This window comes from Petromyzon marinus, chromosome 75 (genome assembly GCF_048934315.1).
Source record: "Petromyzon marinus isolate PM22_M1 ecotype Great Lakes invasive population chromosome 75, UKy_Petmar_22M1.pri1.0, whole genome shotgun sequence".
NCBI lineage: Eukaryota > Metazoa > Chordata > Hyperoartia > Petromyzontiformes > Petromyzontidae > Petromyzon > Petromyzon marinus.
The window spans coordinates 2,099,920-2,116,568 of NC_133741.1; the positions used below are offsets into that span (position 1 = coordinate 2,099,920).

The following is a 16,649-nucleotide window of genomic DNA, read 5'->3' on the forward strand; positions in this document are numbered from 1 at the left end:
ACACCTTGTATCGATCAATATAGCAAGCAAGCAATAGTCGCTCAATTTTATTAAGGGACCCTCCACCAAATCCTAAATCAGAATCTGCATTTATACTACAGGAGGAATCCGATGATCTATAAAGCTTATTTTCACAATGTCTATTTGGGGCACGGGCTAAGAACGTTACAACATGATGGAAATGCAAGACAATACAATTTGGATTCAGGTCGCATTTACATGCAATCAAATGTAAAGACGATGTACAGAAAGAGCTGTTTCGTAATTGTCAAGTCACACAACGCCGTCAAAAAGGACCGCAATCAATTTAATTTTACAAAGAGATGACACAGTGATCCGGCTCCCGTCACTCCTTCTTGCCCTTCTTGGCTGCCACTTTGGCCGCCCTCCTGCAGTGGCAGCACAGGCGGCAGAGGAGGACGGGCAGTGCGAGGGCGAGCCCTACAGCAACGCTCAGGAAGGCGACCACGTCCAGGCAGTGCAGCTGATACCAGGCGAGTCGATGCGCCGCTGGGCGCAGGTGGCGCGCGTGGCCGTGACGCATCACGAACTCCAGCGCGTGCACCGCACGGTCTATCGGTCGCTCGGGCTGGTCGTGGTGGAGGCGCGAGAGGCGCTCCATGCTCTGCTGGTAGCTGTGGACATCACGCGTTGGAGGACATAATCAATTTAAAACTATTAAACTATGGCCATTTTTCAGAAACGACCTGGCTGCAAATAATAGCCCAATGAAGTGGCTTATCACGTGGAAATGTGTAGCAGCCAAATACTCTTAAAGCACGTTGATTCATCCACGAGCCAACGGGGAGAGAGAGACATGCAAACTCCAAATATAAAGGTGTCAGGGTTGGGATCAAAGCAAACACCTCCTGCATACTGGGCGGCGCCACCGTGGCAAACAGTTACGCAATAGACCGCTTAGTTACGGCCTTTTTATTTTTTATTGATTTTTAACAAAGTATATGTTTACTATAGTATATGTTTACTAAGGATTAATATAAAACTATTTTGTGTTTTACTTATTTGTTTTAAAAAGAATGTGATTATATGCTTTGGCCAAGAATCTGCCCGGAGGAACGAATCACGACACACGACTAAGTTTAATCCTAACGAATTGCCCCTAACCATTAGACCTGTTCCCCTAGGGGTTTTTTTCCCAGACAGCCTCGTGGGAAGCGTCGGTGGCGAGATGTTAACTACGTCGCCTGGTATGCAGGAGGTCGTGGGTTCGATTCCGACCCTAACGCCTGTATATGTGGACCTTGCATGTCTCTCTCTCCCCGTGGTCATGTGGATTTTTCTCCGGGTCCTCCAGTTTTTCCCTCCACATTTAAAAACATGCATTTATATTATTTAAATTATTTTCCTGCTATATATTTTCATGCAATGAGTCACTTTGTTGAGCAATTATTATAAGTTTATAATTGTGGGCTTTATCTGGTAAGATAAAAAAAAAATCTGTTTTATTTTGTATATATTTTAAAGTTATTTGTGTACTTTTCTATACTTTGCACTGCTATTGTGTTTTGGTATTGCTTGTTGTTGTAACGTTCTGACCCCGTGCCCCTTACTGGATATCTGAAAAATAACTTCATATCTCATCGGATTCCTCAATACAGTACACAAAATTCGTGATCTGATCCCATCCGTGAAGGATGTCATTCCTGATTTACAGTACCCTGGGGTTTACAAATTGAGTTGTACCTGCGGTGATTGCTACATCGGTGAGACAAAGCGACATGTCTCTGACCGAATTCGCGAGCACAAATCAGATTTGAAACACGGCAAAACGAATTCTTCTGCCATGGCTGATCACTGTTACAACGCTGTGGGGGATCACGATATAATTTTCTCCGATACCAAGGTTCTTTGCAAACCCACGGGCTTTTATCAGAGATTTGTTCATGAAGCAATTCAGATCTACAAACACAGACACAATTTCAACCGAGAGGATGGTTTCAAATTCAGCAACCATTGGAAAGATGTTCTAATTCGAACTAAACATTAAACTAATTTCAATGGTACAGTATATGTTTCAAGTAGTGGTACCCCAAACTTTCGCAGCTCTTATAAATTCCCCCTTTTCACACCATCAATAGGTAAACTCCCCCTCCCCCCCTTCCCCCCCCCCCGTGCCAAACTGCAAGTCCACCGGCACGTACACCACCTCTTTCCTAAAATCCGCCAATCAAATGCTAATTTTTATGCTAATTTCTTTGTCAGAACACCTTGTTTGCTCGCACACAGGTCCGATGTCTGAGCGTGGTTGCGTTTCGCTAAATTCTCCTGTTTGATGAGTACTAGGTGCCTCGGTGAATGTATATGCTCTAACTTTAACACAGCTATTTATGTGACCAGTTACAAGCTAATCACTCAGCTATTTCAATGCTAAATTCGATGCTAATTCCTTTGTCAAGGGGTACCTCTGCGGATGTGTATACTTTAACTTAGCTATTTCAATGAGCCATTTCAATGCTAAATTATATGCTAATTCCTTTATCAAGGCGCCTGGTCTTTTTCTTCTCACACAGCTTAAAGGTCGTGATCTAAGCGTGGCTTCTTCCACTCCAGCGCTGTCCTCCAGACAGTCTCGTCCCTTCACCTGATGAAGGCCGCTTGTGTTGTGGCCGAAACGTCGTGATTTTTTGTTATTTTATTTTCACCTACGTGACTTTACCCAATAGAACCAAAGAGTATGGATCCTAGCAGTCACGAAAGCTTTAAATCTAGGATACATGTTCTGTTCTTGCGTATGCACCTGCTGTTATTGATGAGCAAGCTGAGTGCGTCTTGGATCTCCGGGGCAGTGACCATGATTATGTCCAATATGATAGCAACCCCACGCGTCTGCACTCTCAGGAGGTTGTCCTTCTGGTCGCCAAAAAGCGGGAAGCCGAGCATGGGGACGCCGTGGTAGATGGCCTCGTATACTCCGTTAGTCCCGCCGTGCGTGATGAAGGCGCGGGTCTTTGGGTGGCCTTTCACAGCAAGGGAGTATCACTGTTAGCATTAATGCACTCGTAAGTGATTAATCTGTTTCGATGTTAGATTTTTGGAGCAACACCCTTCGTAGAGTCAGCCACAATAGCTCCTATAATCACCCAGGAATGTCTGTCCTTAACGCTCGTGTTGTCACTCCACATAGACTAGCCCCCTCATTAATATTCATCAGCTGGTGACGTCCTCCCAATGGACAGCCCCCCACCCCTCCTCATTAACAATCATGAGCGGGTGACATCACTCAATATGGCTCAATATGGAGTACTCCCCCCCCCCCCACTAACAATCATGTGCAAGTGACGTCACTCCACATCGAACAGCCCCCCTCATTAATAATCATGAGCAGGTGACGTCCTCCAAATGGACACCCCCCTATTATTATTACCTACTATAATGAGCCAAGAATGTCTGTGTGCAACACTCGTGACGACACTCGACGTCGACCAACCCCCCTCATTAATAATCATGAATATGAATCACTGCAGTCACGAAAGCTTTCAATCAAAATCATGAACAGGTTACGTCCTCTACATGGACCCCCCCCCCCCTCATTCATAATCATGAGCAGGTGACTTCACTCCACATCAAACAACTCCCCTCATTAATAATCTTTATAAGTTGACGTCCTCCAAATGGACACCCCCTCATAATAATTAGTGGCTGACATCACTCCACATGGGGGGCCATGGAGCCTCCTCCCCCTTCCTCGGCGTCAACGTACAACCCTCACGTTACGCGATCTCCGTAACGCTATTGAGACATCAAAGTAAAAAGGACGTGATGATGAACAAGGGATTATAACCATGAAATAAAATAGGTCTGTGTCACCGTGCCGTTACAAATTGCACACACATTAATGCAATGAAAATCACGTTGCGGTCTGCTTTTCGCTTGCAAGTTTCAGATTTACTGCAATACACTCATCCTTGGACGCGCAAAAGGCTAGTTAAACAAATTCACGTTAGAAGAGGTAGTACTTGCGTAAATAATACCGATTAACAGCCCCTTCCTGAAGAGAAGGGAGAGACGGTGCAAATGTCTTTCATGTAATTGTAAATACGTGGGCTTTCCTGACCACTATTATCCATATTAGAGATTTTAAATTAGTTTTTAACTGTGTTGTCCTTCATGTTGTCTTTAACTGTGTGTTGTGGTCTGTGGAAAGTGAAGTTTCTGTTGAAATGCATTAGCTGCATAGGTGTTGGGAACACTAACCCTCCTAACTGTTCGTATGTTCCAGATGGTGGTAACCAACGTGTTGACATCCAGATAGTGACAATACACTCTTAAATATTTTGTTGGATTATTTTCAAGATAAATAGATGATTCAGATGGCAATCGGGGCATCAAATGCTGATTTGATCAGCTCTTATTTTTATTAGGGCACATTCAGACTTGATGTAAGTAAAACATTCAGTGGTCTTGGCTCCATTGCATTTGCGGGTTTCACTAGAGGTGTGATGCATGCAGCATTGCACCAGAATCTCCCTTAAAGTTGTTGAGAGTGGAAAATAAACCGCTTGAACTTTTAAAGTGTCTCAGTCTCGCGTTGTGTTATTGCCGTTGTGCATACTTGTCAGGACGCCACGCCAAAAGTCATTCCCACAAAATAATTTGCAACGCCATTTGAGGACGCACTCCGAGGTGTGTCCCCTTTCGTACACATGTCACGTGAAAATTAACAAATGTAATATTTTAGAGAGATTAAATATCCCCGCAAAATGTCAATACAGTATTAATTAACGTCATGCACAAAAGCATCTGTAGTTCACGGAATTGACTGCTTTGGTAAGATGCAGCTGACAAGCTTCCTCAGGGCAACTAGGGATGGGCAATAAATGCTGGTCCACCTGCGAGACACACCCCAAAGAACAAACAAATAAATAACATTTACGTCATAAAAACACAATAAGCCATCCGTACTACAATAGGAAGTGCACTATTTGTGCATGTGGGATGGCTGATTTTGCATGCATTATGAATCTTCAAAACATTTATGTTCGTGATTTCCAAAGACAGCAACACGAATGGAAAATAACTAAGACTCAAGTGTTTCTAAATATGTGTTGACATTGATGATACTGTCAGGCAACTAGAATCCCCTAATTAAAGGGAAGAGATGGCATTACAGCACTACCTGGCCAGTTCTGATATAAGCATAGTGGATTAACACGCGCATACAGGGGGGAATGGTAAAGACGCGCAAGTTATGGACAGTGGGGTTACGTCGGGCCGGCCAGGTGTGGTAGCGGGGAAACTGTGCAGTAATGACGGGCCAATTAAGCTGGAGAGCGATGGACGGCTGGGGTTGTTGTCAAGGGCGAGGTGGCGCCGGAATGTCTGGGAATAGAGAGGGCAAGTAACAGGTGCAGGGGGACACGGGGCGTCGGTGGCACGCGGCCTAATTAATTGGTTGGTAATGAGAACGGGGATATATTCGGGAGACGGGAAGAACGAGTTGAGTTGTCGCTGGGACTGGAACGAAGCAGGTCGGGGAGAACCGGAGTGAAGACATAGGAGACAGATCAGGCTAGCAGTAGAGCAGAGAGAGACAACCAGAGAGAAGCAGAGACAACGGAAGAGCGATGGAGATACAGCGAGCGACGGAGAGAGACGGAGATACAACGAGCGACGGAGAGAGACAGAGATACAGCGAGCGACGGAGAGAGACGGAGAGACAGCGAGCGACGGAGAGAGACGGAGAGACAGCGAGCGATGGAGAGAGATGGAGAGACAGCGAGCGATGGAGAGAGACGGAGAGACAGCGAGCGACGGAGAGAGACGGAGATACAACGAGCGACGGAGAGAGACGGAGATACAGCGAGCGACGGAGAGAGACGGAGAGACAGCGAGCGACGGAGAGAGACGGAGAGACAGCGAGCGACGGAGGGAGACGGAGAGACAGCGAGCGACGGAGAGACAGCGAGCGACGGAGAGAGACGGAGATACAGCAAGCGACGGAAAGACAGCGAGCAACGGAGAAAGACAGGGATGACGCAGAGGGACAGTGAGGAATAGGGGAGGAAGTGTGGTGAGCGAGACGGGCGGAGCGCGGCGAGCGAGCTGCGGCTAAGCGGAATGACGGAGTCACAGACGTTATGTGAAGAGTTGTAATAAAAGTGTCGGCGAGAACAAGAAAGTTGTCCACGTCAAGTCGACCACTACATAAGTATAGGACAACTATATACGGTCTATAGATGCTGTGATGTAATATCATGAGCTTGCTACATACCCAGCAAGTCGTTCTGTGGCAGCCAGGGCACCAGCTTAGTGTTGGAGCCCAGGGAAGACGGCTTCTCTCCCATGTATCTCCACACCACCTACCAGGTCAAACAGCATCGCGTCACACACTCCAGTTGAAGGGAGAGGCAACCAGCACTCTTACACAGCTCTTACGTTGTAGACACATTCCCAGACTGGTTGTCTTGAGCTGACAAAAGCCTGATGCTCACTTTAATGAAGATACATTTTATTAAGACGTTACGACCAGTGTGCCATAACAGCACAACGGTGACATTGTGGTGTAGTTTATGAAACAATATTCAAAACACGTTGGTGGTGACATTTTAGCATTGTGGCATTGGTTTATAATTCTCTCCAGATAAACGTGATCCAGCTATGTATGTATGCATGTTGAACGTCTATCGCAATGTATGTAGCCAACCGTGCTCATCAGAGTTTTCTGGGGGGAAGGAAAAACTAAACACTGAACGTAGTTTTGATTTAAAGCTTTCGTGACTGCAGGGATTCATATTCTTGGTTCTTTCGGTAAAGTCACGTATAAGGGAAACAATAAAATAATAAATAAATAAATATCACGACGTTTCTACTGCAACACAAGCAATCATCATCAGGTGTGAAAACCACAAAATCCGTGGTCCGGTTTCGTCTGTAAAAGATGTGATTCCGGACATACAGTACCCTGGCGTCTACAAACTAAGTTGCCTCTGTGGTAGTAGTTACATTGGAGTAACCAAACGACATGTCTCGGACCGCATTCATGAACACAAAGCAGACCTAAACCACGGTAGGACCAACACCTCGGCCGTGGCAGATCACTGTTATAATTCAGTAGGCTCATATGACATTGACAAGCCATCTGGCTACCATGAGAGATTCGTTCATGAGGCTATCCACATATACAAACAGAGACAATTTCAACCGAGAAGATGGATTACGGCTTAGCAATCATTGGAAGGATTTGATCAACCATTTCGGGTCTTAATTGATTGTTCATGCTTATGGTGGCTTTCAGACCGCATCCATTATTTTCGTCTCCCCCTCCTCTTTTCCGAACATATATGGACTCGTCCATCAGAATAACTTCCAAATCGCTCTGCGTGGTGCTAACGTTAAAAAAACGCCACTTTTTTTTCCAATCTTCTTGCTGTGGTTTTCACACCTGATGATGATTGCTTGTGTTGCAGTCGAAACATCGTGAGAATGTTATTGTTTTATATTTTTATTATTTTATTGTTTCCCTTCGACGTGACTTTACTGAAAGAACCAAGAATACAAGTAGTTCCAAGCAGCTACACAATGCCCCATTTTATTACACACTTTTATTGAAATTGTCATGTTATGACGCTTAATATAAATCTGCATATATTATCAAAGCATGCTTGTTTGCATGTTCACCACAAGTATGTGTGTATTATGTAGACTTGATACCTTCTAAAAGGTTTCTATTTGGAGTTTGCACATCTTAACGCCTTTTTTCAATCAGAGCGAGCGGCTGTTGCTGGCCAGCGCTTATATCGCCGCTCGTCACGGCGTCGGAGAGGCCGCTGTGCTTCCCTCTTCCTTCGCGTGATACCAACAAGTACACAACACTAATTACTACGATTGCGATTCTTAACATAATGACATCCTTGAAATCGTTATAAATTGCGTTTTCATTTGCTTAGCAACGCCCCTTCTGACAGGCTGAGAGCAGCATATTTATGCTCAAGTTGCACACGCAGATGAGAGCCGTGATCACGATTTCCATTTAAATATCGTCACGCTATCGCTATTGGAATCGTTAAAATGCTCTAATTAGGACTGCTGATATAACCACTTTAAATTGAAGTGCTCTCTCTGTGCACGTTGAATACGCTGTCGCGATGTCACTGCTGTGCGTATGCACGCATTGTTATAACATTGCAGTCCATGTGTATTGCCGTCTCTCCTACACTGCAGTACCTAACGATCGCAAACACGACAAAGAAATGCGCTATACGTCTCGCCTTGCTAAAATTGTCATTTCACTCCACTGTCATATGGCAATGTGCACGCTTTCAATTGCTCGATGTTCAACTTCTCGCATAGGCTAGCCATTGTTGCCATCGATACATGCTCATAACATAGGTTCACTTCGTGCGCAATCGCCAGTGGTTGTTAAACATGGCCCCTGCCATTGGAATGTGGAATGCCCGTGAGAGCATAGAGATCTTTTGTCATTCCACTGCTGGATGACGGCCTCCACACGCCGCGTTGGTTGCGGAGGCCATTTGATCATACTTCACCCGCCACTGGTCAGTCCGAATCGCTAAAGGCGGGCAGCATAGGCGTATAGCACAACTGCATATCAAGAGTCTGCATAATACACACGTAACGAGCCCCCCGCAGCCCAATGACAACCTGCTTGTGCATGGTGGGCACCCCTCCAGCCACTGTCCCCGTTCAGATCTACTTTACTTTCGAGGTCTCAACAGATCGGCCACATTCCAAGTCAAGGTGATTCATTCATAGACCTTGAGGGTTACAGCCTTGCTGTTCTTCACAGTTAACATGCGGTGGCGAAGTATTTACCACCTTGCCTGGTATACAAGAGGTCCTGAGTTCCATCCTAACGTTGACGACTAAATACTGGCCATTAACATGTTTCTCCCCCTGTAAATCGCATTTTTTATTTTCATAAACTAGAGACGAATACTACTTCCATTTCTTTGCACTTCAACTTTACATAAGCTTACTGTATGCAAATGACCAGAATTTATGTTCAAGTGTTTACTAAATTCACCACTGTGGGACTAAAAACGTATAAAAATTGTTTCATATTTTTTACAATGCACACACTATTATTTTCACTCCAAAGTAGAAAATATATTTTTTGACCCCAGAATGAATTAAATTTGATGTGCTGAATAAAAGTGGGTGGCTTGCATAAATCAAGTTAAATATATTGAAAGGAAGCCACCCACTTTAATTCAGCACATCAAAGTTGACTAATTCTAGGGTTTGCGTATTGAAAAGCTTGTTTTTGCCAAAAAGAAATTCCCACTACTGTGGGTATGGATTGTATTTGTATTACCTTCTGTGGGAGCTGAGCCAGTGCAGAGGCGATCAATTCAGCCCTCTCCATAGGCATGTATTTGATCATGGACCCCAGCGAGAACACAATGAGGCCGTGCTCACCCGAGCTCTGCGCAAACTCTTCAAGGTCCTGAAGTCAGAGCAGAAACATGCAGAGTTACTTGCTAGGAACCACCATAAAAAGCATAATAAGTATTTTTGGGTTAGATCGCGTAAGTATAAATGTGTCGTAAACCGCGACCACCCGATGCAGCCAACCAGTAAGGTTTGTCACGTGAACAAAATGTGCCAATTAGTTACTACTTCAGCCCATCGAGTACTGTGCCATTTCGCTGGTAATAACAATTTGTAAGAATTGTGAAGAGATCCACCTGCTTCCGGTCTTGAATAGAGCAAGATGACTGCATCACTGTGAGTCTAATAGGCGTGGCGATCAGATGGGGGGATTATTGTAATGCTATCACAATAGATTGCCTCTCCCCGCAGCACGTGATAAGAATATGCATATGCTCGAGAGAGCATCTTCACTTGGAAATAAAATCAAATACCCTGAATCACAGGCAGAATCATAACTGTGGGTGATACGATACCAACTGTGATGAGAAATGTTAAAATTTAAAAACTAACCATTTCTTTGTGCGTCGGAAACTTGTACAAAGGGGGGGGGGGGAGGGGGGAACCGCCCCTCCCTCCGGATGGATAGCGTAGACAGACAGACGCCTTCGAGATGAATTGAAGCGTCTGTTTCCCTTGATAGTTTATGGCTTGAGGAAGACCCGAACAGAACCATGTCATAAATGACACACACACAAACATACCCACTGACACACGAAACCCCACCACCGACACACAACCAGATCAAAGGTAGCTCCGCCTCGTAAGGAGGAGCCAAAAGGAGAAATTTTGACATAAAAATGAGCCGCTCCAGCATTGAATTCAACTCATCAGCCCACGGGGCCAGCTCAACTCGGAAGACCAGCTCAACTCATCTCACCAGAAGACCAGCTCAACTCATCTCAGCAGAAGACCAGCCACCACCGACGCAAGAGAAGCCTCTACAAACTCGCCAGATTGGCGAGGCTCGCCGATTGGCGACACGCTACCCACTGTCAGCTAACAGCGCCATCCAGAGAGAGAGAGCGCCGACGGCGCACCAGCGTGCCAGCTAGTCGCAGACATACTGCGAGCATCATCTACCGACGGAGAGAGCGCCCACGGCAAGCAACTTCACCAACAACCACGCCGCTGCGAGCGGGCGAGCTCCTAACGCCATCTACCGACGGGCCATCGCAACTACAACAACGTGTCAACGTGTCAACTTGTCAACCGACGTCAGCCGAGTCCGAACCAACTACTGAAAGTCAACAAATCATCCGTGACTGTGAGAGCATCGAAATGACCGAGTGAACAATCCGTCGTTTACAAGAGTGTTCATAATTTTCCTTATTAATATTTTGTTTTCTGGCTATACTTCAAATCGCATAAGTTACCAACTGATCCATCAATACGGATTAATCCTTGGCATCTTCACCACGGAGCGCCACTCACGGGGAAGAATAGCATGTTCAACCGGTTTCCCTGTCAGGGATCTGGCCACAATTAATTAAAAGATTGGCCCAAGATAAGAATCTCAAAGTTAAACATTGCGGCCATTGAGTTACGTGGATACGGTCACTTGGGAGTATTTGAGTCGTTCGTTTTTTTATTGTATAATCTTGCTGATGTATCCATGAATGAACATGACGAATCTATGAACGCATATTTGTTCCTTTAGGAATAATAATGGTTTGAGTGTCTTTTCATATGAACAGCGTTGCATAATAACCAATCGTCCTACTGGTTAACAACGTGACAAGAATTTGCATTAAGGGTCGCGTATGATCAATGACCGAGTGCCGTGTTGTGTATCAATTCAAGTATACGAATTTGCATATGATAGAGTTAAGGTTTTGGTAGAATAGTTCTGCATGTTTTAAGCTCTCTCTCAACAACTGATTAATTGCGTTACGCGTCGGGAATTAACCACAGGTGCCGTTATCGAAGTGAAACAATGCAATCGTGATGGTTACCGTGTTAATGCTGTGTTGAAATTCCGAGATTGAGAGTTCTCATATTATCCAAAATTTTAAGTTTAGCTAGAAAATAAAATGTATTAAATTAGAAGGGTTGTGTGTGATTCTTTCTGAAATTCCGCATAAGAATTGTTCTGCAATTGAGATCTGAACCTTGGGGGACCTATCATAAGCACACTAACACACATAATCAATAAATGTTAAAGCGAGAATAATCGTATCCTTATTGATAATACGGAGTTAAACAACAAGTCGAGTTAACTCTCTCATTCACGCTCAAAACACCTGCATAACTGCATACGATTAATTGCGTTTTACCAATTGATAACCAACCTTCGTCACCGAGGCTGGGCCCTATTATCATAACGACCTGCATTATCATAACCACACCCACTCGCATAAATTAATACGATTATCTCTCGAATTAGCATCATTCATACGCATAATTACACAAACTAACATAATTTCGGATAAATTATGCAAATTTCAAATTTCATTTAATTTTCATTATTTTCATCAAATTTTCATAACCTACCTATACAACAGGGGGGAGACGAAAAATAATGGATGCAGTCTGAAAGCCACCTTAAGCGTGATCAATCAATTAAGACCGAACATAGATGGACTCGTCCATCTGAACAAACTGTCAAATCGCTATCCGTGGTGCTAACGTTAAAAAACCGCCACTTTTTTAACATTTTCTTGTTGTGGTTTTCACACCTGATGATGATTGCTTGTGTTGCAGTCGAAACGTCGTGAGAATTTTATTGTTATATATTTTTATTATTTTATTGTTTCCCTTCTACGGGACTTTACCGAAAGAACCAAGAATATGAATCCCTGCAGTCACGAAAGCTTTAAATCAAAATTTATAACCATTTAATTCCAGACTTCTTTTTTACTAACATGTTTAATTTAGTTCCTCAGACTTTCTCCATTTGGCATTGTTTTCGCCCAATGTATGAGCCCCTTGGTGAGAGACGATTTCTATGTGGGGTGATGATGTGAATCTGCATTCAGACAGGCGTCGGTGTGTGTTTCTTTTTGGAACACATTTGTGTTATTTTACCGTTTGGGCCACGTCCAAGCAAAATATCCAGGAATAGGAGAGCGTTATCCACCGTGATGAACTGCATGGCAGGGTATTGTGAATTGAGATGATTGATAAATTGTGGCCAGATAACCGAAGTGTCATCCATATATTTAAACCAAACAGAGGGTTTCAGTGTACTTGAAGCAAGTGCTCTTGCTTTTAAGTTTTCCATGTACATATTTTCACTGTCAGCAAACAAAGGGAGAGACCAATACTGCTCATTCCTTTTGTTTCTAGAAATCACCTCCGTAAGAAATGTGTTATTTAAACAATGCTCAGCTAATTGTAGAATATCTTTGTGTAAACTTGTCTTATTTAAACTAGATTCGAAGCTTTCGTGACAGCAAGAATGACTCTGGTTCTTTCGGTAAATTCACGTAAAAATTAATTAAATGAGATAATAATAGAATACGACCTTTCGATTGCAACACAAGCAACCATCATCAGGTACAAATGAATGAGAAAACAAACATAGTAAACTTGGAAATAACAATGCAATGCAACACAGACAGTCGGCCAACAAAACAGTCAACACCCCACCTTGTTGATTACGTTCTTCCAAAGATTGCAAAATTTGAGAGATAGACAAAACATAGACACGGAGACACACAAACAGACACACAAGCAGAGAGAGACTCACACAGAGACAAACAGAGAGAGACACACACATGTACCAGCGTATTGAGCAACTCAATTGAATCGTTATCCAGAACCCTCGTCAACAGAGAAATTACATGAGAGCTTACTAGAATATTATTAGGGTTAAGTTTAATATCTTTAATCACATTCACAACATTTCTTATGAATGAAGATGTCCTAACGATGTAGGGCTGTGTTTGTTTTGTTACATACTGTGCTAATTCATACATGGCAGAGCCTATTGTATTTACTATTGGTCTTAATGGGACACCAATTTTGTTAATATTTGATGACGCCTAAAGTCTACGTGTTTTTGAGGCTTTGGTTTAATTTGGTATTGCTCAGCCTTGGGAATTTATGAATTTCCACTTATTGCAGTAGTCTGACCTTCCAATGTATTAGTTGGATTATAAAGTAACACACCTTATAAGTGCATGCCTTGTAAAGGCATCACAAACTAATTAACTTATTAACAATCTATTATTGTGGAATTACAATTATCCACCCCTCTACTTTTCCACCTGTTTGGCTCACAGCAATGACGTAATTTTTGTCTATTTAAGACCAGAAGCAGGTGGATTGCTTTACAATTCTGGTAAATTTTCCAATGATGCTAGCTATAATTACCAGCGAAATGTCGTACTTAAATTGTAAATGTTTTGGATTTACTCTCCAACACACGGGTGGGCTGAAGTAGTAAATCATTGGGACGTATTGTTTATGTGACATATCTTTCTGGTTGGCTGTGTCAGGTGGTGGCGGGTTACGACACATTTATACTTACGCGATCTAGCCTAAAAACCTTTATTATATATAATATCGGTCGCGAAAGGCGACGTGTCATACTGACTATAGAAAGCCTATATATTATCATTCGTGGCCAGATCGCTTCTGAAAAATTGCTAAAAAGTTCAGTGGGCCTTATCTGAGAAGTGAAATTCAACATGTTAAAGAAGCGCTGCAAATGAACGGTTACAATGATGCACAAATCAACAGGGCATTGAATACCAAAACCAAATCAAATAACAAGAGCATTGAACCTCCCCAAGTAATTAAAACGATAAAAATACTGTACATTGCGGTAGTAACTGATAAAATAGCCAGTTGTTTGGAAAAACAAAACATCCGCGTCAGATTTGGCACGGTACATAAAATAGAGGAGTTAATATCTTGTACAAAAGATGTATTACCGAAGATATCAACAGAAGGTGTGAACAGGATTAGCTGCACGTGTGGTAAATGTTATGTTGGGCAAACCGAACGAATGATCGACACAAAACTAAAAGAACATCAGAACACGCGTGCCAACAAGGACACGCAATTGATTTTGATAATGTTGAAGTTGCGTGCAAAACTAGCTACTACTGGCTGAGACTAATTAGATAATCTGTCGAAATTGAAAGAAATCAAAGTACCTTTAACCGTTCGGATAGCTACCGCCTTAGTTTTGCGTGGAAGCGAATAATCAAATAACACATTATTTAAATACATGCCTACAAAGGGCAGCATACTTCTGGTAGGGCTATTTTAATAAACAATAAACAGGGAGGACAAGTTCAATGGGCTCGCATAATGCACATGCATAATGTACTTTGCCTCAGTAATCCAACCCCACCCCCCCCCCCCCCTTTGCTCAAGAGCGCAGAAGTGTTGTCACCACATCTAGGCCTCTATATAAGGAACGAAACAGTTAGACTTCGCCACAAATCTGGCTGTCACCTGATGAAGCTAGTTGTAATTACTGGTGAAACGTCGTACTCAGTTTGTAAATGTTGTGGCTTGGCTCTCCAACACACCGGTGTGCTGTACTAGTGACGAATTGGCATGTTCTGTTTTACGTGACAACCCTTACTAGTTGGCTGTGTCGGGTGGTGGCGGGTTTCAACGACACATTTATATGTTTACGTGATATAACCCAAAATCTCTATTATGGGCCTTACTTGGCAAAATAGAAATAGTTTAGTTTATATTTTTACTTAAAGCTTTTGTGACTGCAGGGTCTTTCGGTAAAGTCACGTAGATAGGTTCTAAGAAAATAACAAAATGACAAAACACTATGACGTTTCGATTGCAACAAAAGCAATCGTTATCAGGAGAAAAAAAGAGTGGTATAGTTTAGTAAGAGTAAGAGTTTAGTTTATAGTTTAGTATGACACTATCACTTATTTTTGAATTGCCCTCATAAAGATAGCAAATACTCCTGCTATGCACCAGGGATGGTGATGTCACCACGGCGCTTGTGCCAGGTAAGGTGCACCTTGAAATCACGCGAAGTGTGGAAGGCGTGTTTGGCAGTATGTCACCAGGCAGACCCAGGTTTAATGGATTGACTGAGATGACTGGCACTACCTGTTCTGTACTGTGCCAACTTGCAGCATTTTTGCCGCATAGCCCTCTGCCCCATGCTGTGGACGTCGTTCTTCTGTCCTCCATCGTGGTGGACCAGATGACGCCAAAAGGCGCACCGATAAAAGGGTAAAAAAAACAATTATATTTTGCTACTGGCAAAGGGGGTTCCAATGGTGTCTTATGGTTGATATTGTTTGACTTGCATCACACTGGGATTTTTGTACACAGCGTTGTAATACGGTGTGGGGGGTTTTTTTCTGCAAGATTTGCTGGTTTATCCCAGGATGTTTCTGTTGCGCGTCATCGCTTTAAGATGTTTCTCTGTTCATATTTTGTTTGTTGCGGTTGCACCCGACTCAAGAGCCGCATGGCTCACAGGGCTATACCTAATAAATGAAACTTGAAAACTTGAACTTGTTGAAGGGCACCCATCTCCAACTGCCCAGAAGGATATTTCATGAGCCTCACCAACAGAGGCCAATCTTGACAGCACGAGTACCAGTCACTGGAAAATCTACTCAGCTCCACGTCCTCCTATACTGCATCAGCCCATCCCCTCTCATGCCCGTGCCACACCGATTTATCCCCCTTTATACATCTAAAGTCAAACTGTTTCCCAATGCATTTCTCTTTTATGTCTTCAGTGCAACAAGTATTTATCCACCAAACATGTTCGAATGTTGTGGGTCATCTATAAACCTGGTCAAAAGGTCAAAAAGTGAGTTATTGTAATTTACATAAGAAATGTACTTGATTGTACAATGCATTACTTTCCCCTAGTTTCAGTAATCTCACGCGGGAGCCATAGGGTGATGTCGTTCCTTTGAGGGTCGCAGTCCACTTTGAATGTTAACCGATAACTGAAGCACACAATTTGCTGCAGGGGTTTATGCATCCAAATGGGTGACATGTTTAAAAGTGACAGCTGTCTCCCTCGAATTAAGCTCTCGATTGCTAGGAGACCGGTCCTAATGAAGTCTAATCATTGGATGCCAAGAAGAAATCTTTGGCATCACATGTGGAAGGACTGCAGCTGATCCAAATCAGCTTGAAGCAATGTCTATGCCTCCAAACCATACAACAACACTGACAAAACACAGCACTGGTAGACTCTTAATTTGGTGCCCAGACGTACTTGTTTCTGGGACCAACTGCAGTTCAGACGATTATTCTTGAGGCCAGGCCAATCCAGCGCATGA

General features: G+C 43.3%; 1 protein-coding gene across 1 annotated transcript in view; it reads right to left on the reverse strand.

Annotated features, from left to right (window-relative positions):
• Nucleotides 1-291: 291 nt before the first annotated feature.
• Nucleotides 292-16,649, reverse strand: part of LOC116957477 (UDP-glucuronosyltransferase 2A2-like) — a 30,646-nt gene continuing 14,288 nt past the window's right edge. The window contains exons 7-10 of the mRNA XM_076056446.1: nucleotides 9,296-9,427; nucleotides 6,233-6,320; nucleotides 2,759-2,978; nucleotides 292-635 (exon numbers count right to left, since the gene is read on the reverse strand). Of these exons, the coding sequence (XP_075912561.1) occupies nucleotides 347-635; nucleotides 2,759-2,978; nucleotides 6,233-6,320; nucleotides 9,296-9,427 (729 nt within the window). The 3' untranslated portion in view covers nucleotides 292-346. The remainder of the gene's footprint in view (nucleotides 636-2,758; nucleotides 2,979-6,232; nucleotides 6,321-9,295; nucleotides 9,428-16,649) is intronic.